This window comes from Centruroides vittatus, unplaced genomic scaffold, assembly GCF_030686945.1.
Source record: "Centruroides vittatus isolate TY-2023 unplaced genomic scaffold, ASM3068694v2 contig_496, whole genome shotgun sequence".
Lineage (NCBI taxonomy): Eukaryota > Metazoa > Arthropoda > Arachnida > Scorpiones > Buthidae > Centruroides > Centruroides vittatus.
Genome location: NW_027122282.1, coordinates 58,972 through 85,821, shown reverse-complemented (window position 1 = coordinate 85,821; position 26,850 = coordinate 58,972). Strand labels below are relative to the sequence as shown.

The following is a 26,850-nucleotide window of genomic DNA, read 5'->3' as shown; positions in this document are numbered from 1 at the left end:
CATAATCGATAATCGGAACAAATCACTAATCTGAACCACCCCAGTCCCCAATTGATTCCGATTAACGACTCTCTACTCTATTAATTTTTATAACCAATCAGATGATGACAGGTGGTTTAAATTCAATTTATGTCGATAAATAACCCTCTAAAATTTCATATGTATTTTAATTTTCTCTTTTTTATTTTAATTTCTCGAGAACTGATGGATATTCCGAAACAATGTAAGAGAATACAACTATGCATGAGAATTCTAAAACTTTACGAAAATGGTCCAGGTATTTTATACGAATATTTTTACGAGTATATTCGTCCCGCACCACTGCCACTTGATCGCCTTGGACGACTATACCTCACTCTTAAAAAATTAACCTCTTCACAGTGAATGAGAAGTAGCCGATTAAATAACGCCACTGGTAGGCCAAAGCCTACCAGCGGCTGAATAAATAAAACAATCGAACATTGGTAGTTGGTCTTTGGTTCGTGCATGACCAATCGACTGGCCACCATGTTCCGCGTTTTCATCGTGTGTCAAACACCTAAAAAAGATTGCCAAATAGGAGATCTTGCGAACAGTTTTTTTTTGGAAGATCATTGATGTGTTTTGTGCCTTCCTCTCTGTCAATTCACTGACAAAAATCTTAATGCTGACAATTTAATATTTTGTGAATGTATGTAAGCCTCGGACGATTTGTGTGTATATATTACAACACAGTAAATAAGAAAGTTTATGTTTAAATGATTTATATATTATTAATGGCTTGTATATTTAAATTAAATTTTATAATACTATGTAAATGAATTATCATTTATTATTTTTATAGTGATTTATATTAACATTTGAAATTATAACAATGTTGTAAAGTGGCTATAAATTATTTTCTTAAAAAAGACGATTTAATAATTCATTCATAAACTTTATTCAAAACATTTAATTTAATCAATACATTTCTTTTTACATTAAAATATAAAATATTCTTATTTTGTTATAAATTTAAAAAGCAACAATACAAATATAAGAAAAAAATTTGATAAAATTTATCAATATTTAGAAAATGAATAAATAATAAGCATATTTTACATACAATTAAAGTTAAAGAGATTGGATATAATTTTATTTTTTTCAGTGAAAATGAATAATTGACTAAAATCATTTTTTGTTTTTTTAAAATTATGATGGAAAATAAAGTAGCAAATTAATTTTTTTCTCAAATAAATATGACAAGAAACTAAAACTGACTTTTTTCGTATTTTTTAAATTGAAAAAATAAAGAAACTAAATCTAACTTATTTTTGTATTTTTTAAATGAGAAAAATGAAAAAAACTAAAACTATTTTTTTGTATTTTACAAATTAAAAAATTAGAAAAACTAAAACTAATTTTTTTGTATTTTTTAAATGAGAAAAATGAAAAAACTAAAACTAATTTTTTTGTATTTTTTAAATGAGAAAAATGAAAAAAACTAAAACTAATTTTTTTGTATTTTTCAAATGAAAAAAATGAAAAAACTAAAACTAATTTTTTTGTATTTTTTAAATGAGAAAATGAAAAAACTAAAACTAATTTTTTTGTATTTTTCAAATGAGAAAAATGAAAAAACTAAAACTAATTTTTTTGTATTTTTCAAATGAGAAAAATGAAAACACTAAAACTAATTTTTTTGTATTTTTTAAATGAGAAAATGAAAAAACTAAAACTAATTTTTTTGTATTTTTAAATGAGAAAAATGAAAAAACTAAAACTAATTTTTTTGTATTTTTCAAATGAGAAAAATGAAAAAACTAAAACTAATTTTTTTGTATTTTTTAAATGAGAAAAATGAAAAAACTAAAACTAATTTTTTTGTATTTTTTAAATGAGAAAAATGAAAAACTAAAACTAATTTTTTTGTATTTTTTAAATGAGAAAAATGAAAAAACTAAAACTAATTTTTTTGTATTTTTCAAATGAGAAAAATGAAAAACTAAAACTAATTTTTTTGTATTTTTTAAATGAGAAAAATGAAAAAACTAAAACTAATTTTTTTGTATTTTTAAATGAGAAAAATGAAAAAACTAAAACTAATTTTTTTGTATTTTTCAAATGAGAAAAATGAAAAAACTAAAACTAATTTTTTTGTATTTTTCAAATGAGAAAAAGAAAAAACTAAAACTAATTTTTTTGTATTTTTTAAATGAGAAAAATGAAAAAACTAAAACTAATTTTTTTGTATTTTTCAAATGAGAAAAATGAAAACACTAAAACTAATTTTTTTGTATTTTTTAAATGAGAAAAAGAAAAAACTAAAACTAATTTTTTTGTATTTTTCAAATGAGAAAAATGAAAACACTAAAACTAATTTTTTTGTATTTTTTAAATGAGAAAAAGAAAACACTAAAACTAATTTTTTTGTATTTTTTAAATAAGAAAAAGAAAAAACTAAAACTAATTTTTTGTATTTTTCAAATGAGAAAAATGAAAACACTAAAACTAATTTTTTTGTATTTTTTGAATAAGAAAAAGAAAAAACTAAAACTAATTTTTTTGTATTTTTTAAATTAGAGAAATGAAAAAACCAAAATCAATTTTTTGTATTTTTTAATTAAGAAAAATGAAAAAACTAAAATGAATTTTTATAGTATTTTTCGAATTACAGAAATAAAGAAACTGATACTAACGTACTTTTGTTTGTTTCAAATTAGAATAAAAAAATTATTAAGTTGAAATTATATTTTATCAATCGTAATAAAAGATAAAAAAATTGAAATTATTTTCTATTTCAATTTTGTATTTCAATGAAATGTAAAGAAGCTCAAATTATTTCCTTTTAGCAATAATGGAAAACAAATTGGAAACAATTCTTTTCTCCAAAAAGAAGGAACAATAAAGAAGTTGAAAACAAATAAATAATAAATATATACAAAGTAGTCTATTCTGACAAAATCATTCAGTTCCATTTTCAAAAGTATTAGTGTTTTTTCCTTCCACAACGGAAAAAACTCAGAATTCTGCGAAAGTAGTATTGGAATAAATCTATGCATTTTGTCTGTTCCTGCAAAAAGTGAAAAGTAATTTTCGTAAGTCAAAATTATTAATATTCATTTTAAAAGTTTTAAAATATTATATGAAATTTGATTAAATTTTAAAACAATGAAAAATGTATAATCAGTAAAATAATTAAAACTATATCTAAATCAATTAAATATAAATAACAAAAATAAATGATAAATAATAACCGAATTTCAATAAATATCATGAGAAAAAAATGTAATAATTTAGAAAAATTTCACCATTACTAAAGAAGTAATTAGGTAATTTTAATAACTTAATTTAAAACAATTAAGAATAAGATAAAAAAAAACTGGGAAAGAGGTCATGAATGAGAGTTTAACATGACATGATAACACGTGTTTAATTTAACCTAGACAAAGATTATACAGTAAAATATTTTCTAACCTCTTTTACAGATTTTACTTCGAATTCTTCATCTATAAACATATTTCCATTAGTTTCCACGATTTCTTGTGTCTTTATTAAAAACTTTTGCGGGTTTTTTTCATCTTTGTTAATAAACATTTCTGAAAAACATAATGTATGTTTAGCGTGTGTGGCATTTTTTCTATGTAAAAATTTTAATGCAGCCAGTAACTATAAATTATGCAAGAACCATGTCGCTTCTCAAACATGCAGTTACATTATCCGTTTGAAGTGAAGAAAAGACATAAATGATTTCAAATACTAATCAGCAATTCAAGAATGACAAAGTTCACAAAGTGATACAATGAGTGACAAATTCGAATTTTAATTGAACAGATACAACAAAAATTTAAATATTTCTCATTCAACAAAAAACTTCTGCTTAATTAAACTAAATTCTAAAGTATTCTCTCACTAATTTCATTATCAATGCAAGAAACATTAAATACCTAATTATAATTTTAATTTTAATTTACTTTTATGTTAAAATTTTTATACAAACGATTTTAAAACTTTTGTAACTGTTAGGGTGGGTTTTAAAAAAAAATAAAGAAACATTGTGTTATAGAAATGAAAGCAAGTCTGAATTATAACTTATTATCTTACCATGTCTGTCATCATTATCGGTGTTGGTTTCGCTACGAAACTTTTTAAAATCGCTGTAACATTCCAATGACTCTTCAATAGATTTTAATTCATCCTCTTCTTTAATTACATCACCGACTAAGGAAAACTTTTCTAGTTCGTCAAATGCTTTTAATAAATAACGATGTTGAGTATTTCCATTGACAATTGTCATTTTTGATGAAGTTGGAAAAGCATTATGATCTGAATTTTCAACAGAATTCTGAAAAAATTTCAGTATATTTATTAAATTCGATTCATAATATTCAACAGTTATATCTTTAGTAATTGTCGGACAAATTTAATACGCGATGACAGGCAGCTTCAAGAAGTGGTTGTAATTGGCAATAGGTAGAATATCGCTCAAATTGTAGTTTATTGTAAATTAACGCAGAATAATAATGAAAACATTAAAATTTGATTGACGATAATACGAAGAGCATGCATACAGTTCAGAATCTGAGAAATACAGATGTTTGATGCTCATTTTTATTATTTTTATAATATTTTATTCGTACGTATTCCTTAATTGTAATTTGATTTGTACATAAAAATAATTATTTTTTCTTCCTGTTTTCTCTCTGTATGCTTTTCCGTTATAACATATATCTACTTTCGCACTTCATGTGTATATTCACTGGATTGCAATCGTGAAATCATAACTATTCATATGCACTGTTGTTGGTCTGGCTGTCTGACTGTCTTATGCTAATCTTGGAAACGCAGTTAAATAGATGAAAGCCGAGACTACATAAGAGTACTTTAGAGACGGAAATTTAAATTAAAAAAACTGACAAAAGAATGGCCGCTTTGCATTGTAACGATGTCACGATATATTTTGGTCGTTGCTATTGTTTGCCTGTCTGTTGACTTAGCTGCAATCTTTACATATTTATAAACACTATAATGTCGTTTTGCATTATATCTTTTCAAAACTAACAATTTTAATCGTCGACGTTTTCATTCACATCAGAGATATTATGTATAATTAATTATTTAAATCCTTCGAAAAGAGTATATTTTTAATTATTTAATTGCAAAATTGATATTGTCATCTAATTTATGACTTGTAATGAAAATATGTAAATATTCTATCCCCAGATGAAATGTAAGTCATTGTTCGTAACCGTAATATCATTAATTTAAGCAATAATTATTACAAATATTATGTAAAAAACGAACGTACCAATTATAAAAACTAAACAAGAAACAACTACATATATAAATAATATGAGATGAATATAAATAAAATGTATGTCTTTCACGCTCAATTTAAAACTGTCTTCTTATTTGTCTTATTTATTCAGCATAATGGAGTGTAATTGATAAAACTCAAGGCGTATATTACATTCTTTATTTATTCATTGATACGGGTTTTGGATTCTTCTACCCCTGTTCATTCAGTTTATAATTTCTTTTTTAATATACATAAAACTGTAAAAAGGAATTACAAGCTGACTGAAGAGAAATAAAAAAAAACCTGAAACGCATATAAATGAATCAATAAAGAATGTGATAAAGCCTGTGGTCTTTTTAATTGCACTTCATTGTGCTAAATAAATAAATATAAACATATACATTTCTATACTAATATAACAATCAGAGCCGTAACTAGGGTATGGCCAACCTGGCTCCTGCCATAGGCGCCGATTTAATAGAGGCGCCAACGAGAAGGAATATGTATTCGAAATTAATAACACAAAAAAACTTCTATAATTATATTAATATAGTATTTATTATCTGCAATTTCTACGAACATATATTTCAGAAATAACCACCAGTTTTATTTTTACTTAATAAATAAAATTTTAAAGAGGCGCCATTTTTATTCTTGGCCATAGATGTCCAAAATCCTAGTTACGGCACTGATAACAATGTTTTATTTATCAGGTTTGTATCACACAACTTTCAAATAATAGAAATATTAAAAATAATTAAATTAACTTTAAACTTACAACGGAAAATTTATCAGAAATTTCGTTAAATGACTCTTCGGTGATATTTTCAGTATCATCTGATTTAATGTATTTGCCCATTTCACTTGATTCTTTTGTTTGATTATTTTCTTCAGTTTTAAATTCTGAAACTAAAATATGAAAATTCACATTGAAAATAAAATCTCTGTTTTAAAATTTTATATAATAAAAACGCGATCTGTGTTTTACTCTTTAACAACCACTTAAATAATTATTAAGTTTAAAAGATAACCTAATTTACTGTAACATCAAAAAATGTGGAACTAACGTGAATAAATTCAGTAAATAAGTAGTCAAATATTTGAAAAAATTTACAACTATTAAAGCCATTCATTACCTCAGGTATACCGTTTGATTATTTCTATATAATTATGTATTGTGCATAACTATGTATAATTTTGACGGTAAATGTTGATAGGTGTCAACAGTTACAATATGACATTGGTCACTGACTACTAATGTTAAAACTTTGAAAAAAATTGAAACTTTTTGAGTAGAAATAGTCTCTTAATGGTCAAATTAAAAGATTAGTTTTTTGATATTTTAGCTTTTTAATTAAATAAGAAACGAATTCAAAGATCTGACTGCAAAGTCAATGATAGATATATTAGCAACCGAAGACAGGAAGATTAATCGAAAATCCTAATCAATTACCTAATTTTAATAATAAAACTATCAAAATTATTTACTTTTTTGTTAAAAATTTTATACAAACGATTTTAAAACTTTTGTATCTGTTAGGTTAGGTTTTAAAAAAAAATTAAAAAACACTGTGTTATAGAAATGAAAGCAAGTCTGAATTATAACTTATTATCTTACCATGTCTGTCATCATTATCGGTGTTGGTTTCGCTACGAAACTTTTTAAAATCGCTGTAACATTCCAATGACTCTTCAATAGATTTTAATTCATCCTCTTCTTTAATTACATCACCGACTAAGGAAAACTTTTCTAGTTCGTCAAATGCTTTTAATAAATAACGATGTTGATTACTTCCATTAACAATTGTCATTTTTGATGAAGTTGGAAAAGCATTATGATCTGAATTTTCAACAGAATTCTGAAAAAATTTAAGTATATTTATTAAATTCGATTCATAATATTCAACAGTTATATCTTCAGTAATTGTCGGACAAATTTAATACGCGATGACAAGCAGCTTTAAGAAGTGGTTGTAATAGGAAATAGGTAGAATATCGCTCAAATTGTAGTTTATTGTAAATTAAAGCAGAATAATAATGAAAACATTAAAATTTGATTGACGATAATACGGAGAGTGTGCATACAGTTGAGAATCTGAGAAATACAAAGGTTTGATGTTCATTTTTATTATTTTTATAATATTTTATTCGTACGTATTTCTTATTTGTAATTTGATTCGTACATAATAATAAATATTTTTTGGTCCTGTTTTCTCCCTGTATGCTTTTCCGTTATAACATATATCTACTTTCGCACTTCATGTGTATATTCACTAGATTGCAATCGTGAAATCATAACTATTCATATGCAATGTTGTTGGTTTGGTGTCTGACTGTCTTATGCAAATCTTGGAAACAAAGTTAGATAGATGAAAACCGAGATTACATAAGAGTACTTTAGAGACGAAAATTTAAATTAAAAAATTTGACAAAAGAATGGTCGCTTTGCTTTGAAACGATGTCACGATATATTTTGGTCGTTGCAATTGTTTGCCTGTTTGTTTGACTTAGCTGCAATCCTTACATATTTATAAACACTATAAAGTCGTTTTGCATTAAAACTTTTCAAAAATAACAATTTTAATCGTCGACGTTTTCATTAACACAGATATATTATGTAAAATTAATTATTTAAATCCTTCGAAGAGAGTATATTTTTAATTATTTAATTGCAAAATTGATATTGTCATCTGATTTATGACTTGAAATTAAAATATGTTAATATTCTATCCCCAGATCAAATATAAGTAACTGTTCGTAACCGTAATATCATTAATATAAGCAATAATTATTACAAATATTATGTGAAAAACGAACGTACCAATTTTATAAAACTAAACAAACCTGAAACGCCTATAAATGAATCAATAAAGAATGTGATAAAGCCTTTGTGTCTTTTTAATTGCACTCCATTGTGCTAAATAAATAAATATAAACATATATATTTTTATACTAATATAACAATCAGAGCCGTAACTAGGGTATGGCCAACCTGCCTCCCGCCATAGGCGCCGATTTAATAAAAGCACCAACGAGAAGAAATAATATGTGTTCGAAATTAATAACACAAAAAAATTTCTATAATTATATTAATATAGTATTTATTATCTGCAATTTTTACGAACATATATTTCAGAAATAACCACCAGTTTTATTTTTACTTATTAAAAGAAATTTAAAGAGGCGCCATTTTTATTCTTGGCCATAGATGTCCAAAATCCTAGTTACGGCACTGATAACAATGTTTTATTTATCAGGTTTGTATCACACAACTTTCAAATAATAGAAATATTGAAAAATAATTAAATTAACTTTAAACTTACAACGAAAATTTATCAGAAATTTCGTTAAATGACTCTTCGGTGATATTTTCAGTATCATCTGATTTAATGTATTTGCCCATTTCACTTGATTCTTTTGTTTGATTATTTTCTTCAGTTTTAAATTCTGAAACTAAAATATGAAAATTCACATTGAAAATAAAATCTCTGTTTTAAAATTTTATATAATAAAAACGCGATCTGTGTTTTACTCTGTAACAACCACTTAAATAATTATTAAGTTTAAAAGGATAACCTGATTTTCTGTAACATCAAAAAATGTGGAACGAACGTGAATAAATTAAGTAAATAAGTAGTCATATATTTCAAAGAATATTCTGCTGTTAAAGGAATTGATTATTTTATATACGACGCGTTATTATTCAAATTTAATTACGCAGTGTGCATAACTATGTGTAACAATACGGTAGATGTTGATTGGTGTCAAGTATTACAATGTGACATTGGTTACTGACCAATGTCACATTGTAAGATGGAAATGTACAAGAGTATGACTTGGTGATAGATGCATTAATGCCAGAGATGTAGAAGGCTTATCCTCAGTATGGAAGTTTGCAATTAAAAGACTTATAAATGGCTCGGGATTTGCGCCATGTTTCATATCATGAAAATCTTTAAGCGAAAAAATGGAAAACTTGCCAAGTGTTGAATAAAAGTCACTTCATTGTGGCAGTATACTATAACATAAATCACAACACGGTTTCAATAGCATCGACTTAATAATTTTTATCATCTGTTAACTGATGTTAGCTTGTACTAATCATTTTGAAATTGCTATAATTCTTTTATTTTACATTTATGTATTTTTTACGCTTGAATTCCTATTTTAATTAGTTGCTCCGTTGTTGGTATTTTCGAATATAAATTTTTTGTTCTATTTTATGAAATTATTTCGCGTTCGTCACTTTCAACCTTAAGATGATCTATGGAATAGATCGAATACGTTCGTTTTCATAATAAAACTTTCTCGGCAACTAATAAGGTGTTAGTTACTGGATTATTTATTTTTGCTGAGTAAGTTTTTGTTCATTGGTCACTGATTACAAATGTTAAAATATTGATAAAAATACAAAATACACGCAGTACTGTACATAATCATAAGAAAACCTCTTACAATGATCCAGCTAGCGTAAAAGTTTTTTGCACTCCAAGTTATAGAGATACCCTTATAAACTAAATAAAATGAACCTCAGTTACAAATGACCCGCCTGCACCAGAGTATACAGTATTGGTATTTAGCGACAAACAAGAAGCTACGAGTGAGGAAACTAAATCTAATTTAACTAATAATGTGCAACCAGATAAATTGGAAATATGTATACGCCGTATAGGAAAAATAAGAGATGGAGGCCTTGCAATTAATTTGAATCATAAGAGTGATGCTAACTATTATAAGGAGAGTGTTGAACAGATACCGGGTTTAATTTCAAAACTACCGAAAAAGACACTTCCACAAATCAAAATTGCTTCAGTTCCCAAAGATATCTATAAAGAGGACCTCATTGAGGATATTTTTGAACAAAATGGGCACCTTTTAAGATCCAATTTCACACAACGCACTTTCCCTAAAAATGCTCATGTCAGGTTTTCACTTAATGAAAAGAATCAAGATCACATCTCCTGGATTCTTAAGGTAACTCCTATGGTCAGAGAAAAAATGGTAAAAGCAGAAAAGATCCACCTCCTTTGAACGACCTGCCAAGTTTTTGACTTTTCCCCCATTATTCAGTGTTATCGCTGTTTATCTTTTGGACACTGCAAAAAACTGCATTTTTACAGATAATGTGTGTAGTCACTGTGTTGAGCTTCATCTATACAAAAATTGTCCTAACATACTTTGTTTACCAAAGTGTACCGATTGTTCACGTGAAAATAAAACTGATACTTGTCACAATTCAATGGACAAAACTTGCCCAGTATTTCTTAAGGAAAAAACCAAATTACGACTAAAGACTGACTGTGCCATTGCAACAGAGAGAAAATCCGCCTTGTTTACAGGACTATAATATTTTGTATACATTATTTTGTAATGTTATTTTGTCATTGGTAAGCTGTTAATTACTCTGCATACTAACAAGTCTTAAGAATCTGTTTACTGAGTGCATGTTTCATTAATATGTTAACACTTATTTTTTTTTAGTTGATGTACGCAACTTACCAAGATATGTATATAATTGTATATAGTTAGTATCTCTCTTGTAAATAATATATTATCTTAATCTCATGATAATTATATGCTACACTGTGAACTATGCATCACCTTTGAATTGTTTTATTGTTAATACTCTATTTTATATTATATTGTTATATGTTATATTTAAATACTGTTCAATCTTATGTAGAATTTCATGTATATTGTATCCATTGTTTTCTGTATGTAATCCTAATTATGCCATACGATATCAGGGCATGTAACAAACAAATGTTACGTTAAATAATATTAATGAATGAATGAATGAATTGATAAAAATTAAATTTCATCACGAATTTTCGAGTATAAATAGTCTACTGACGGGCGAAATAAAAGATTAATTCTACGATATTTTGGTTCCTTAATTAAATAAGTAACGAAATCAAAAATGTGAATAAGAGATATACAGTACTAGCAACTAAAAACAGGAAGATTGATCGAAAAATCCTACAATTCTGAAACAGAGCTTAGATTTACTATATTTTATAATTAGCTTTTATAATTTGAATAGATTTTTCTAGACTTTATCAGAGAGACAATGGAAACAATTATAATACAGAGATTTTTGCTCTGCTGTAATAAAGGTCCGAGCACATGTTTCAAGAATACACAGTGTATCTGTTTTTTGTGTCAAAAAGCCTGTCGGAAGTTACGTGACTGTTTATGCAGATATATGAATAGTAATATACTTGTTTGAGATATATATCGAACTATTTCTATTTTAACATACAAAATGTTTACCAGTAGGAAGCTGTTTTTCCAACTCTTGTTCAGTTGATGGCTTGGGCTTGTATGCGATCATTCCGGCTGCCGAAAAGTAATTCAGTACGGCAGGAGGATGGAGATTTCTATCCAGTCCTGGTGGGGGCCCGTAAACAATAACTTTGTAATTCGCTTTATAATGAAATGTATCGAGCGGAGGGGCCCTTCCTGTCATTCCTCTAGGTGGTACGTATGCGAAGAGTCCCGAAAGACATACATAATATATCATTTCTGGAGCAAGGTCACTTTTGGTTATTTGAGGAGGTGGCCCATTAACCATCACAGCATATGGTGCTCCACAGTTTATTGTATCATAAAATGCTCTATTTGCGTCTATTGTTACAGCTGATGGATATGCGTAGTACTGAAATAGCAAGAACAAAATTAATAAACACTATTTTAAATATAACTTTAAACTTTTATTTTAAAAATGTTAACTTAGACTTCATATTGTTTTTGAATATATTATATATTTTCAATATTGTTGAAAATTTTAATTTAATTTTTAATTGACAACAATTATTTTAAATTAATAAAATATTCTCCGAATTTAAATGTAGTGAAGAAACAAACATCTAAAGAAGAAACAATGTTTTCTTTGTGTACACTTAACAGAAAATTATCTTAACACGCTATTTGAGTTCACTTTTTATGAAAGTAAAGCAATATAATTTATAATTTTCTGTTACACTCACTTGATTATTATCCATAACAGACAAATCACCTCGAAAATATTGTCCTTGAAAACCTGTGAACAAAGATTTCACAATTAATAGTTATGTATTTTTTAACACACATATTGTATTAATGCTACAATAAACTCTGAATGACATTTACAGGCAACAACTTTTAAAACTGTGTGACGCCGTCTGTTATAAAACGATTTTTTAAAAATATTCTATTATTAATCGTTACGAAATGGCAAAAGCTTAATTTTGAGGATAATAAAATGTTCATTAAGTCCAACCGCTCAAGATGAATCTCTCTATCTTTCACTTCTGGACTTCATCCATTAAAATATAATAGCTTGAATGGTACACAAACCTCGCTGAAAACATTAAGCAATTTTCGACAAAAGACACAGGAGTTATTATGCTGCAAACTAAGTGAATCAAATCGTATTTCATACGCATACGTTATCTTTCATGCATACAGAAAAAACACCCGAATTTTGTTGCATTTCTCAAAGTTTCACAGTTCCTCCAATTCCAAAAGTGTAAAAATGTTGGGGAAAGTCGTTTTTCTTCGATCACTGTACTTTTCCTCTACTATTTTTAACAGCGGAAAAATAAAAATAATTACAATAATTATAAATAACGTATCTTTATGAATTGAAGGCATCGGGGATATGTTTAGTAGAGTAATTTTTACAAATAAGTGTCATAAATTGCATGCTCAAATTTTCATAAATCATTCCACGAAAATCAATATTGAAGTTTTCTTTTGATTTCAATTAAGGTCTTGCCATAAGTCAACTAATGTAATTAAACACAAAATAAGATAATTTAACTTACTTTCACCACTCATAATCTCAAAATTAATGCGCTTTCGATAATCTTGCATTTGACAACAATGGCTTCGAATAAACAACTGGTTCCAAGAAATGTCAAAATTGTATTGTTAAGAGTTATTGTGAATATTAGGGCGCCCTTAGCGGAGAAAATAGATTCTGGCATTTTAGTTGGAATGCCCGTAGCGGGGAAGATAAAACGTGGCGTTTTCGGGTTTCATGGCGGAAAGTCTCTTTCAACTCGTACTGTACTCTTATCTGACTGTATATTTTCAATTCAAACAAACGTTGCTTGTTTACGACGTGTCTAGTTTCGTTCTAGGATCTGTAACTTAGTCTTGCAGCATTTAATATATCAATGGAAAACTTCGCGCCAGGCGATTAGATAAATGCCGGACACTTTGCGATAATTTATATTTTCGACGACACATAGGCCTATAAATTTTCTTGAATTGTGTTATTGTTCTCATACAATGATTTTTAAATATTATGTCAAGGCGATCTATACGAAGCCAGTTTATCAGACTTCGTCGTATATCAAGAGTTGTGGCCGAAAGTAGAATTTGGTGACATTATAAACTATTTGGTTTTTACAACAAATTTATACACCCTGTCACAAATGAAAGCTTATAAATGTTTAGAGGCCCATAACTATTTAACAAGTGGCTGGGTTTCTCCTGATATAAAAGTAAAAGTAATTAATAACAGCGAAGTAATATTGCTTGGAAAGATATGTTTTCTTTTGTTTGTTTAAACTCGTGTTTTTACGTATTTCTTAAGTAAGAATTTTTGTCTGAAAGTAAAAGTCTAATTAAAAACAGCCGTGGAAATTTTTTAATTCAAATTGTTCAGTACCTTTATTTTCTAGTTGAAACTAGCATATAATAAGTCTACTTGCTTTTCGTTTTAACGTGTAATGTTTATAAGTTTGCACTAGCTAAAGCCTGAAATTACGTTAGTTATTCGTTTATAAATGCATTATACCTAACTAAATTAATATAAGCAAATCAGTAAACTCTTTTAGGTTTTAAAATATAACTTAGTGTTTATTAACGTAAATATTGAAATGAAATGTTTCTGACAAACTCTTGTATTGATATTCACTTTATTCGTAACGAAATTTTTCCGGTTAATTCTCGAGAGCCATGCAGTTTGCCTTCGTCGTGAAAGCTCCTCAGTTTGAGATCCTTGATGACAAATAATGCCGGGAATTTTAAAAAATGATGTTCCTTTGTTCTTGAGTGAACTAGCATTACACCCAATTACACAACAAATCACCATAGTGATATTCGCGACGAAAAAAACAACACAAGAACTCCAGTTAAAACGCACGTGAACACACACAAAACGTAAACAAGTCACAAACAGTCACAAAGATGGCGCTGGACAATTGCGCATGCTCATGACGTCACTCGTAATGTCGACATGAAACCTCTCTATACGGTGCCGTAAATGTACCTATTTTTTGGTATCTATATAAATAAAATAACTGTAACTGTAACTGTTTTTGTTATTATATAATAGAACGCATTAAACATCTTTCTTGGCTGAATTGCTAAACTCACCAGTCGCTGTGAGTTTCCACATAATTTGATTAAACTATTGTGCTATACAATTAAAAGAGCTCAGCAATTAAACAACTATCCTGGGAGCGGTCGCATGACCCATTCTGACCCGCACTCCCTATTTCATGATCGACTGAATCATTAATAATCAAGTTTTACGGATGTCACTCACAGTAGCTTCTTAAATTTATTGTTATTATCGGAACGTATCGCCGTTACTTAGTTTCTCAGAACGTGTTAAGAGATAATTGCTCTTTGGGGTCATGGTGACCCGCAGCGACCTTTTACGTCTGCGTTAATTTGTAAGAGGGGGTTTGTCATAATCACCCGTTATCTGTTTATTTTCAATTCGCCAAACCATTAGTTGTCACCTGCAAGTAATTTAGTATTTTTAGGAACGTAGTTTTATTGAATGCATTTCTAGGAAATGTTTTTCGTTTATTTTTCAAAGCCTAAAGCGATTTTACTTATATATAATAGTGAAACGACAGCTTGTAGTCGCTGTTTGTAGTTTTGTTTCTTAGTCTGCTTGTATACGAGTGTATAGAGTTTAGAATGGATCAGAAAGAGATAGATAGAATACGTTCTATGCTAGACGAAACTTTATCAGAAAACGAAGATGACTACTTAGGTGGTGAGGAAAGTGATGCTGGAAGTGTTGTTGATGCAGAGGAAGAAAATGGGGATGCTGCTCAGTTTAATAGTGATACATCACAAAGTGAAAATGAAGATGATGACGACATTCTATCACAGGATGGAAATTTTTACACAGGAAAGGATGGTACAAAATGGAAGAAGGTAAAACATATTCAGTCTGTGCGCACACGAAGACACAACATTGTGTCTCATCTTCCAGGTTGTAGAAGTGAAGCAAAAAATGCTAAAACACTTTTGGATGCCTGGCAGTGCTTTTTTCCTGACGCTATTCTACAAAAAATAGTGGACTATACTAACGTCAATATAGAAATCATTAGATCAAAGTATAGTCGTGAAAGAGATGCGAAACCTACAGATTTGGTGGAGATAAAAGCTCTCCCTGGACTTTTGTATTTTTCCGGTGTTTTGAAATCATCATACATACACACTGACGAATTGTGGAACGATGATGGCACAGGAGTTTCTATTTTTCGTGCAACAATGAACCAACAGCGATTTAGATTTTTGTTGAGGATGCTGCGCTTTGATGACAAGAGAGATCGTCAAGTAAGGATTGCACTTGATAAATTTGCTCCTGTGAGAGAAATATTTGAACATTTAGTAGAAAATTGTAAGAAACATTTTTGTGTTAGTGAGTACACAACAATTGATGAAATGTTGTGGAGTTTTCGCGGCAGATGCGCATTTCGTCAATTCATGAAAAGCAAGCCTGCTAAATATGGAATAAAGGTGTTTTCGCTCGTAGATGCTAGGACCTACTACACACTAAATATGGAAGTTTATTTAGGCAAACAACCTGATGGTCCATTTAGGCTTGATCAAACGCCTTCTGCAGTTGTGAAACGTTTGATACAACCAATCTCGGGTACTGGACGTAATGTAACGTATGACAATTGGTTTACGAGTGTTCCATTAGCCCGAGAACTCCTATGTCAGCACAACCTCACAACAGTTGGAACAATAAGAAAAAACAAACGTGAGTTGCCTGCATCTTTTCTTATCAGCACTGGTAGAGAAGAGTATTCTTCACTTTTTGGATTTGGAAAAGATCATGCGACTCTGGTTTCCTATGTGCCTAAAAAAAGGAAAGTTGTTTTATTGTTGTCAACAATGCATGAAAGCGATGCAATTGACCCAGGAACAGGCGATAAAAAGAAACCCGAAGCAATTACGTTTTATAATGTAACAAAGGGAGGAGTAGATACAGTTGACGAAATGTCAGGCAGCTATTCTGTTGCAAGAAAAAGTCAGAGATGGCCCCTGACAGTATTTTATCACATGTTAAACATAGCAGCTATTAACACCCTTGTTATAGTTGCGTGTAATAAAAATCTCGAAGATCGCCCTATTATACGGAGAAAGTTTTTAAAAGAGATAGCTTTAGGTCTGGTGAAGCCCTACATGAAACAGCGTCTCAGCATGCCAAATCTCAGCACCAAGGTGAAAAGTGACATATCAGAAATTATAAAAAAACCAAATGACACTCCAGTAAATACAGAAAAAAATGAATTATCTTCAAATAAAAGAAAAAGATGTGAAAAATGCCCAAGGACGGGAAATAAAACTTCCAATTACTGTGCAATATGCGAGACTCCAATTTGTGGGAAGCATGGAAAACTAACGTGTTATGACTGCCTAAAACAAACATAAATGTAATTTTTTTGAAAACATTTATTCACATAGCTTTCCTACAATAAATATAATTTTTTATCATCACTAATTGTTTCATGTTTTTTAAGTAGTTAGAATTTTATAGTTACTTATAGAAATTTCCCAAAAATTTAACGTGTAAATTTAAATGTTTATAAATAATTAAGTAAGGCGAGCAAAGTAAACATATATATTTATTAAATTACTAAACAGAATAAAATATAATATTTAAAAGAAAAAAGTGAAAAAAGTTGAACGGTAAAGAAAAAAATTAATATCTAAAATGCGGGTCGAGGTGACCCGCAGCGACCTCTATAAGTTGTTGACCTTTGCGACCTCACCCGGGCTATTATAGAACACCTTAATTTTGCTGAGAAACATATATTTTAATCACAAACGTTTTCAACCTGATTAACAGGTCATCCTCAGGTCTACAAAACGATAATGGAACATAAACGTTCCATGTATAGAATATAAATATTTAAATCAAAATTTAGAACAAGAATTTAAAAAATATACCATAGAAACGGAATAAAACATAAAATTAAAATATATAAGAGAATAAATAAAAATAAAGATAAAGTAAAAAAATTATAACTAATAGTTTTCCAATAACTAATTCTAGCATGAGTTTTCAGTGAACTTTTTAATCATGTATTTCCACGCCGACGACAGGCTCTCAGCATCCCTCGCATTCAAACATCCTTCCCGTAGTCTACTCTTATATATTTCAATCTTCTCTGCTGTCATTGATAAAGTGGGGGAAGATACTGGTTTTATAATCGTCGCCTCGTCCCATTTTACTACCGAACCTTGGACTTGCGACATTTGTGATAAAACTGTGGTATTGGATCCTTTTTTTACGTTATACCGATGTTCCTTTAGCCTTACCCCTATAAAACCATTGGATAGTTATTGGATAACTATTAGTTATAGAATTAGTTATTGGAAAACTATTAGTTATAATTTTTTTACTTTATTTTTATTTATTCTCTTATATATTTTAATTTTATGTTTTATTCCGTTTCTATGGTATATTTTTTAAATTCTTGTTCTAAATTTTTGATTTAAATATTTATATTCTATACATGGAACGTTTATGTTCCATTATCGTTTTGTAGACCTGAGGATGACCTGTTAATCAGGTTGAAAACGTTTGTGATTAAAATATATGTTTCTCAGCAAAATTAAGGTGTTCTATTATAATTGTGCTATACACTAGAAAGACCAAAAAATATCAATACCAATGCGATGGTTGATTATGTATTATACTTCGAAATATCCGGGATCGAATTAAAGCAAGAAACGCAAGAATATTTTATAAATAACTTCTCCCGACTTTGCTAAATTATGTCGCTTACTATTTGGCTGCTGTCAATCTCTCCCTGGCCGAATCAATAATAGCCACAGGAAAAATTGTTTCAGCAATGCCTACAATTTATAAAATAAGCGAAACATTAAACGGAATTAAAGGAAACTATACAAATTAATATGATTACATTACATTCCTGTTACAGAAGACAAAACTGCCCGAATGTACCACTAAAGAATAGCTAACAACTACTGGTTGTCAGCTTAAAATATAAAAAAAGCCATAATTTATCATAGATAAAGTGAGAAAAAGGTATTTATGTTTTAGGCTCGAAAATGGAGGATAACTGTAATATCATTTAAAATATATACATTAAGATACAGACATTTTCAACCTGAATTAAAGTAAATATTAAATATACATAAAAATTCATATTGTATTTGAAATACTACAACATTATATACACTATATTACATCATTTTAAATTATAAAAAATAAGACAATTATAAGTTACGTTTATTTATACTTACGTGATCTATCATAACGTTTATTCTATCTGGCATTAACGATTTCTTATCTATTAGTTTAGTCCTATTGTACATTTTACAGAAAGTCATTTTATAGTCTTTGCACTGAAACGTTTAATAATAATAACAATATAACAAAATACATAAATAAATAGATAAATAATTTATAATTACAATAAGAATAAGTGTGCTTAATAATATTTTACTTAATGACATTCAGAAAAGTGAGTTGAATTTGTTATAAAACATTTTATGGATTTATAAAATAAATTCATAAATGAATTTGAGCGATCAAAAAATTTCTTGATATTTTCTGATCGTTCAGAATTGTGTGCTTCAGCTATGTCGATCGATTTCGACAATCCATTTGCTTTTATTGTGAGTTTGGCTGAACCGAAAAAGCCAGGCAATTATTTTATGAAATAACTAGTGTGAGATCCGCGGACTAAGGGATAAATTATTATGAAATATTGTAACAAAGTATTTTATTTCTTTCGTAAAATTTTAACAAAAAGGATGTACATTTTTCGTTTCCGAGAAAGGAAGGAAAGGAACTTTCTTTCTAGGCCTACTAAAAACTACTTTCTGTCTTATGACAATGATTCAGTTACCCAGCCGTCTCTATAAAACAGAATATGTTCCCGCCTTTTCGCGCAGTTCTTAGAAGACAAATCACGCGTTAATAACTCGCGCAGTTGATCAGAGGTTCAACGAGACCAGAACTGGCAATATAAGAGTAGTTCAAGACATAAACCATAATGTATACTGAGCGCATAGAAGATTGATTCTCTTGCTCCCCATTCTCCAGAATACGATCAAATCTTAATTGAAGGCAGTATAATATTTAGAACGATTGTAAGCTCTCTCTCTCTTTCGTGTAGCATCCCTGTTGGATGCAAGGAATAAATTAGTTTTAGATCCTTTTGATATGATACTCTTGCCTGTTTATAACATTTATAGAATATTGTTATGATTTTAGTCCAATAAATAGAATCTATATATATATAATCGAGACGAATTGATAATAATAATAATTATCAGTGCAGAGCCTAAACGGTAAGGAGTTGAAAGTTGAAATTTGGTACACAGTTAGAGTACATCACGAGGACGCACGCTAAGAAGGGATTTTCCGAAATTTCTCTCCACGGGGGAGGGACAGGATTAAAGCTTCTATACACATTATTGAGACGTGTCCAAACGGTTAGGAGTTGAAAGTTGAAATTTGGTACACAGTTAGGGTAGGTCACGAGGACGCACACTAAAAAGAAATTTTTCGAAATTTTTACCCACGGGAGAGAGGGACAGGATTAAGTCTTAACACTTCCATTAACAATAGAAGTGTCAAGTAACAATGGAAGTGTTAAGTAACAATGTAAGTGTCAACAATGGAAGTGCTACGTAACAATTAAATTGTTAAGAAAAAGCGACGTGCATGACGCATATGCAGATTTTTCGTTTTTGCGGGAAATCGAACATAATTTCAGACCCATCTCACAATTCTCTAATTAGTCTAGAAACAGGGGGACTTAATTCTTGCATTCTGTGAAAACGGGTAGAATTAATTATAACGTAATAATCTTAATCTTCGTTACTGTTACTTTTGCCCGAACAACGCCGGGCCTACCTGCTAGTTTATATATATTATATTTGGATTTTCACTCATTCTTTATCCTTAAGTTGAATTCTTTATCCTATTGTTGAATAGTAGATAAGCGTGTTAATCCGCGATAATTCGATTAACTGAGGTCGGGAACCTGAGAGGAAACCGTTATTTTGCGATCGCTCATCTCCACGTTTTACAATAAACACTATTATCGCCATCCTTTTACGCAGAGGGCTAGTCCAACAGACTAGTAGCCAAATAAGTGGTATAGGAGTCGAACTAAACTCGATACTTACGGCCAGCCCCTCACGCTAGGTTATTAGAGAAAAACAGCATTCAATATTTTAACGGTAACTTATATAGAAATTATGAATCACCAATCGAATGAGAATAAACAATTGGACAGTGTTTAAAATGGCATGTCATACATGCAAGAAACACACAAAAAAAAAAAAAAAAATTAAGAAAGATGGCCGAGAATCTAAAGAACTGAAGTATTTCGCTGCAATTGTTTAAAGGAAAGAATTCTTGTTAGAGCATGTAATATTGAACTTTTTAAGAACAGAGGTTAAACATTTCCTAAATCAAAAATCCACTTTTCTATTTTGTAAAAATTTGAAAATATGTTGATAAAGATGTTTCAAGATGAAGTATATCTATAAAATCATGCAAAATGTCTAATTTACAAAAGAAAATATATTTGTACATCACACGTTTTCGTACTGACACAGAAATACATTTAAATTTGCAAATGCTAAATGAAAGAGAGGAACTGTTAGAAAACTGAAGAGTGATGAATTTAGAATTGTGAAACTGAAATAACACAGACTTTAAGACTCATTGAGTTAGCCAAGTTGTGAAATTCATTGCTTCTAATTAGAAATCAAGTCATATAATTGATTAATTAGTAAATATTAAGTAGATTACTGTGTGTCATGCAATAACGGTAAGAAAAATCATACTAGTCCTTGTAAACAATTTACGTTCAAAACTATAAAATAAGGACACAAAGGCAAAAAATTGGTAGGTGAAATATAAGCTTATTGCTGTGAGGAAACCAAAACCGAATGTGGACAAGCCACAACAAGAAATGTTTATGACCATCAACTCCTAGATGTTTAATTACTGTATTAAATTTTTTAATTTTATATAAAATTATAGAAAAAAATAGAGTAATTTCAGATTTCATTAAAACATTTAAATAAAACAATGGATTCTTTCTACTTCGACAGCACATAACAACTGAAGATTTAAGCGAGTTGTTTGAAAGGGTACATCCAGAAAAAAACTTTCTATGAAATTCTGTCCTCATTTAGGTGTGTGATCGTGACAAAAACTCTGAAATATCCACATGGCCAGCCAGAAAATCAGGATCGGTGGCTTTGTAACCAGCAACAGATCAGCAAATTAAAAATGCAATAAATTAACCCTTGGGGTGCCTGGTGGACTCTGAGAGGCCAAACTCATTTTCAAAAGTTCATAACTATTTTAATATTTCCGTTAGCGACTTAAGGTTATTAGTAGCTTCAGTTCTCTTCATGCGCTTGCGATCCCCACAAAATTTTTAGTTTATCGCGCGATATCCGGCGAACAAGACGTGGTCGAATAAGTGCCGGGCCTCACAGACCCCACTAGCCGCTCCGCGTTGCAAAAGTGTAAGTAATATTTTTTGTGTTTGCTTGATTTATAACACGTTTACGTTGTCAGTCGATAAACGTTTAAGCAGCTACTGAGCGTCTGTAAAAGATGATCTAGATTTATTTGCATGAGACATGCAAAATTCCAATGAGAAAAATGCCTGAACTCTCAATTTCAGATTTTAACTGAAAAAGCATAATTTTTATGCTTTAACAGATAATTATATTAGGTGCCATTAAAATGAACTTAAAATACTTAATTTATAATGAGATTACATCATGATTTCTAGAGAAACAAAGTTAATATATTTTTTATAACAAAAACAGTTGATGTTTTTTATTATGTAGTCGTGTGAATAAATATTTTACGTAAATCAATGATTGTTTTATTTTAAATATGTCTTAATAAACCTATTGTATATATATAATAACATAACATTGAAATTATCTTTACAAGCCATATAATGTAGTGTTTTATTTTGGGGTCTGTGGAACCCCACCAGGCGCTCGGCAGACATTTCTTAACCAGGCACCCCGAGAGTTAACAAGGCTATTTTGAAGATATTAAAATGTCCGGCAATATTATATAAACAGCAAACTACTAATAATTATGCACTGAGTATTTAAAGTATAAAATGTTTAACCAGTTTAAATAAATAAAATATATGAATAACTTACAATTTTAACATAACTTTTTTTTACTTGTATGAATGTCGAAGCTTTCAACTCTTCAGTAAATGCAAAACGTCGATTACCACAATTGTAGAAAAAAGTCATTTCAGGGTGAAGAACGAATCGATCTTCTACCACATGCACAATGTATTCTTTCTGAATGAACTTGCTTGAAATAGTTCCTGAAATTTACAAAAATTTTACTAATTTGGAAAATTAATTCAGTCAGAAGATTTAGAATATGTATATAAATGAAATCTTGTTTGTTTGTCTTTTATAGAAATATTTATTGTTAAAGTGATCAGTACTGAAGTTTGTACCGATATTTTTCAGAACATGGATCCACGCTAAGCTAATTACAGCCCAAAAATATTAATATATTTTCTGTATATAAATTAATTATTGTTTTTCGTATTAAACTAGATTCGAAACATTTAAGGACTCGAATACTTATCTCTGTTTTAAAAAATTTCGTAAAGATAACGATTTCATGTTTTTTTGGATTTTTCTCTTATAAATCTGTGTAACGCCGTACACATAACTACTCATAAAGATATTTCAATTGGGACTGCCGTAAAGAGTAAACTGTTCATATACAACATTTTGCATAGAAGTTGCAAGAACTCAACCGAATTTACTAAATCCGGTTTATTATTGGATTTAGTAAATTCGGTTGATGATAAATTTTAAAAATATTACCTTCATGATAGAAAAAACGTTTTCTAACAGAAATGTCAATCTTAAAACGAGAATTTGAAAGCAGCTAACATGAAGCACTCTTCATGTAAACAAACTGTAGAAAATAAAAAATGCTAATGAAATATCTGTTATCCTATAATACGTACTGAACAGCAATACCTTAACACAACGTGAAACTTTTTAAATAAACTTTCATTAATAGAAGTAAAATAAATAATATAAAGTAAATAATTTTCAAATATTTAATTACAGTTTACTTTCATTAGACTTATTAATATAATATGAAGTAAACATACAAAAAATTAGAATTATTTATTAAATTATCGCACAAAATATCTAGTTTTGTTTACAATATTTACAAAAAAATATATTTTTTTCATTTTAACTTTCATTTGAAATACGTAATTATCGTAACTTATTGCACTCTGTATTGTTGCAATATTCATCTATCGTATTAGAATTTTTATTGCACATAATATGAAATACTTTGTAACACATGCTATATTAACTAGCACATTGTGTAGTTTTTCCACATCTTCGTCAAGCCTCAACTCGTGAATAATGTAGTATTATCTTTGAATAAAAAGTTATTTAAACAAATATTTATAATAATAAAATAACACGTCGAGAGCATAAAAATAATTTTTAATGTAAAGAATAAAGACACATTGCAGTAATTCACACAAATTAGATTCATTTTATATAAATTATTATTTTCAATGAATTATCCTAATTGTGTATAGTAAAAACAAATGACAATACTTACTATCACTAAACTGATGAACAAGTCGAATAGTACCATAAGTAATCAGTACAAAACTTAGCTCCAATTGAAGTAACATGTCGAATATTGTTCTATATCAAAATAAATTAGAACTATAAACAATCGTTTAATTATTTTTAAGATATTAAATAAATACTGATGCATGGCACTATTTTTATGGTGTCATTCTGTGAGATAAAAAAAAATTATTTACAAAAATTTCAATTTTAAATTCTAAAATCTAAGAAAAGTTGTTTGGAGTATTTTATTTCGAATTAGCGAATTTGGAACAAATTAAAGTATTCGTTCGAATTTGTTCATTTTGGATTTGTTGATTTTGGGTTAACTGAAAGGTGGAAATGCTTAAAATATCTATTAATTACCAAAATGTATACTATATGTCCCACTATTTTTTGACTAAAACTTTTCCCCTGATTTTCGTTCCCCACGGACAGGGGTAGATATTCCAAAAATTCATTCTTAGTCTGCATTCTCAAGGCGTATCGTAACTTTTACCAAAATTTCAACTTTCAACTCCTAACTATTTGGGTTCTGCGCTTATTATTATTAATATTACAACCCAAAAGATTATGTTAATAATTCAAATTTTGTCGGCCCTTGACACTGGGGGCCCAGGGCTGAAGCCCTATTAATCACCTTGTAGATCCTTCAACGTATACAATACATGTATGCTGACTGAATACCGGAAGCTTTAGTAACAATCTGCCTTGTTAAATGCTTTGTATGACGTCATGCGTGTGCACTTGTTTGCTGCGGGGAAAACGTCCACGAAAGCAATCGATCGAGTTTTCGCAAGTATTACACTGACTTAAAACTGCTAACCGCTAGCTCTCATGGTGAAAGGAATCAGAAATCATAAAAGAGTTTACACGTTAGAATAAATTATTATTGTCACAATCGTTCTCATATAAAACATATATTGACAGTCAAAACTTTTTCTTAAGCATGCGACGGATGCTAAGCAAGACCAGAGATAAGGACTCGTGTAAATGTATAGTCTTGTAAGAAAATATATTTTTTTCTTAAAAAAAGACCAGAGAATTCGCCGTCTTGTAGAGATTTTTCGCGTGTGTAATATATCTACTGGCATCCGATTCTGACAGAAATCTCTTTTTGTAGCTATCACCCGTAGCCAGATGTGCTGCTATGCTTTACGCTGTCAATCTAACCTAATTCATTCTTTTATCACACAACTTATGAATTTTCTTTCACGGAGAAGAGTAACATTTTAACAAATCTTGCACCTTTCTGTGAAAAAAATAATCAGTATAGAAAGGGACTATTATAGTATGGTGTAAACAGTAAAATATTAGGTTTTGCAAGTTGATGTCTACAGATACCTTCTTTTACAAACAAGTAACTGTAGATATAGAAAGTTACCAAAGAAAAAATAAAATCGATTAATAAAAGTTAAGATTTTCTTCACAAGATTTAATAAATAAAATAATTTACTAATCGTTTCATTTATTATATGTCTATAAACAGCAGAAATAAATAGTAAAGAACAGTGTTCAAACAAATTGTATTTTCTTCAAATACAAAATAATAAATTTAAACAGACTAGAAAATTATTTTTTAGAAAATAAACTTAAGAGTGTACCACCATTTGTCAAATCATTTTTCGGTACTTTTTTAACTAACCAGATGCAGAAAGCTTACATTGATAGACGGATTCTATGTAACAAAACAAACCGAAATATCGTATGGGCGGTTTATTACGGACACAAGTGCAAAAAACACTTTTTAACTTTCATAACTGGAAATTTTAAGTGGAGTTTTTTCACTGAATCGAGTTTACTAGATTCCGCAATATCTCTTGTATAAAAGCTATGTCTCTGTAAAGACACACATATATATCTTAACCTATGACAATTATAAGTTATTAATTAATTTAAATTTTAAATATAATACAGCAAAATTACTCACATGCGGCATAAGAGATGTCGAACTACTGAAATGTATTTTATCGTAGTGTGATTTAACATTCTAACAAATTGATTTTCTTCGTCACAACTGACGTACTTGTTACAGAGGAAACTTTAATGTTTTCTTTTAATTAATTGAAAAATATTCATATTATATTGTACAACTTCAATTAAATTTTATTTCAAAACTTTTATGAAAAATAAAAAAGCTATTGTTCTGTTTGTGTAAAGAACAAATAATTGGGTTAAATAAGTAGCCGTTTGTTTATTTAACGTTAATTAAATTTTTAACATTTAAATGTAAAATTAAATTATGTATTCATTATTGATCAAATTAGCTTAATTTTCAGAAAATACTTTTGTTTAGGCAAGATGACAGTATAAAATTTTATGTATGACGTCATTTGGTGTAAGGAAAGAAGCTTACCGCAAAAAACAATTTTTACATAAGTTCATGTTAGTTTTATTTTATTTAACAAAAAAAATAAACTTTCATCTCAAATAATTTTTAATTATCATTTTGGTTTTGTAAAAAACTCAGTAATTGATGTAACAAGTAAAACGGCAAAGCCGTATTTGGGACAAGACTATGTCTCCAACTCTTGCTACTAAGCAGAATCACTTTGATGCTCAAAGTGGATCTCGTTCTCATTCTCCAATCTTTTCTGGTATCGCTGATTTTGAGCGCGATCGTTTAAACTTCGCCGGCCACGATGTATTTACTGTGAAATTAACCTATCCAATGTCGAAATTTCCCT

General features: G+C 29.0%; 1 protein-coding gene across 1 annotated transcript; it reads left to right on the top strand.

Annotated features, from left to right (window-relative positions):
• The first annotated feature begins 15,181 nt into the window (after positions 1–15,181).
• LOC136978134 (piggyBac transposable element-derived protein 4-like) lies at positions 15,182–16,933 on the top strand. Its single transcript, XM_067273792.1, has one exon. The coding sequence runs from the start codon at positions 15,182–15,184 to the stop codon at positions 16,931–16,933; it is 1,752 nt and encodes a 583-aa protein (XP_067129893.1).
• The last annotated feature ends 9,917 nt before the right edge of the window (positions 16,934–26,850 follow it).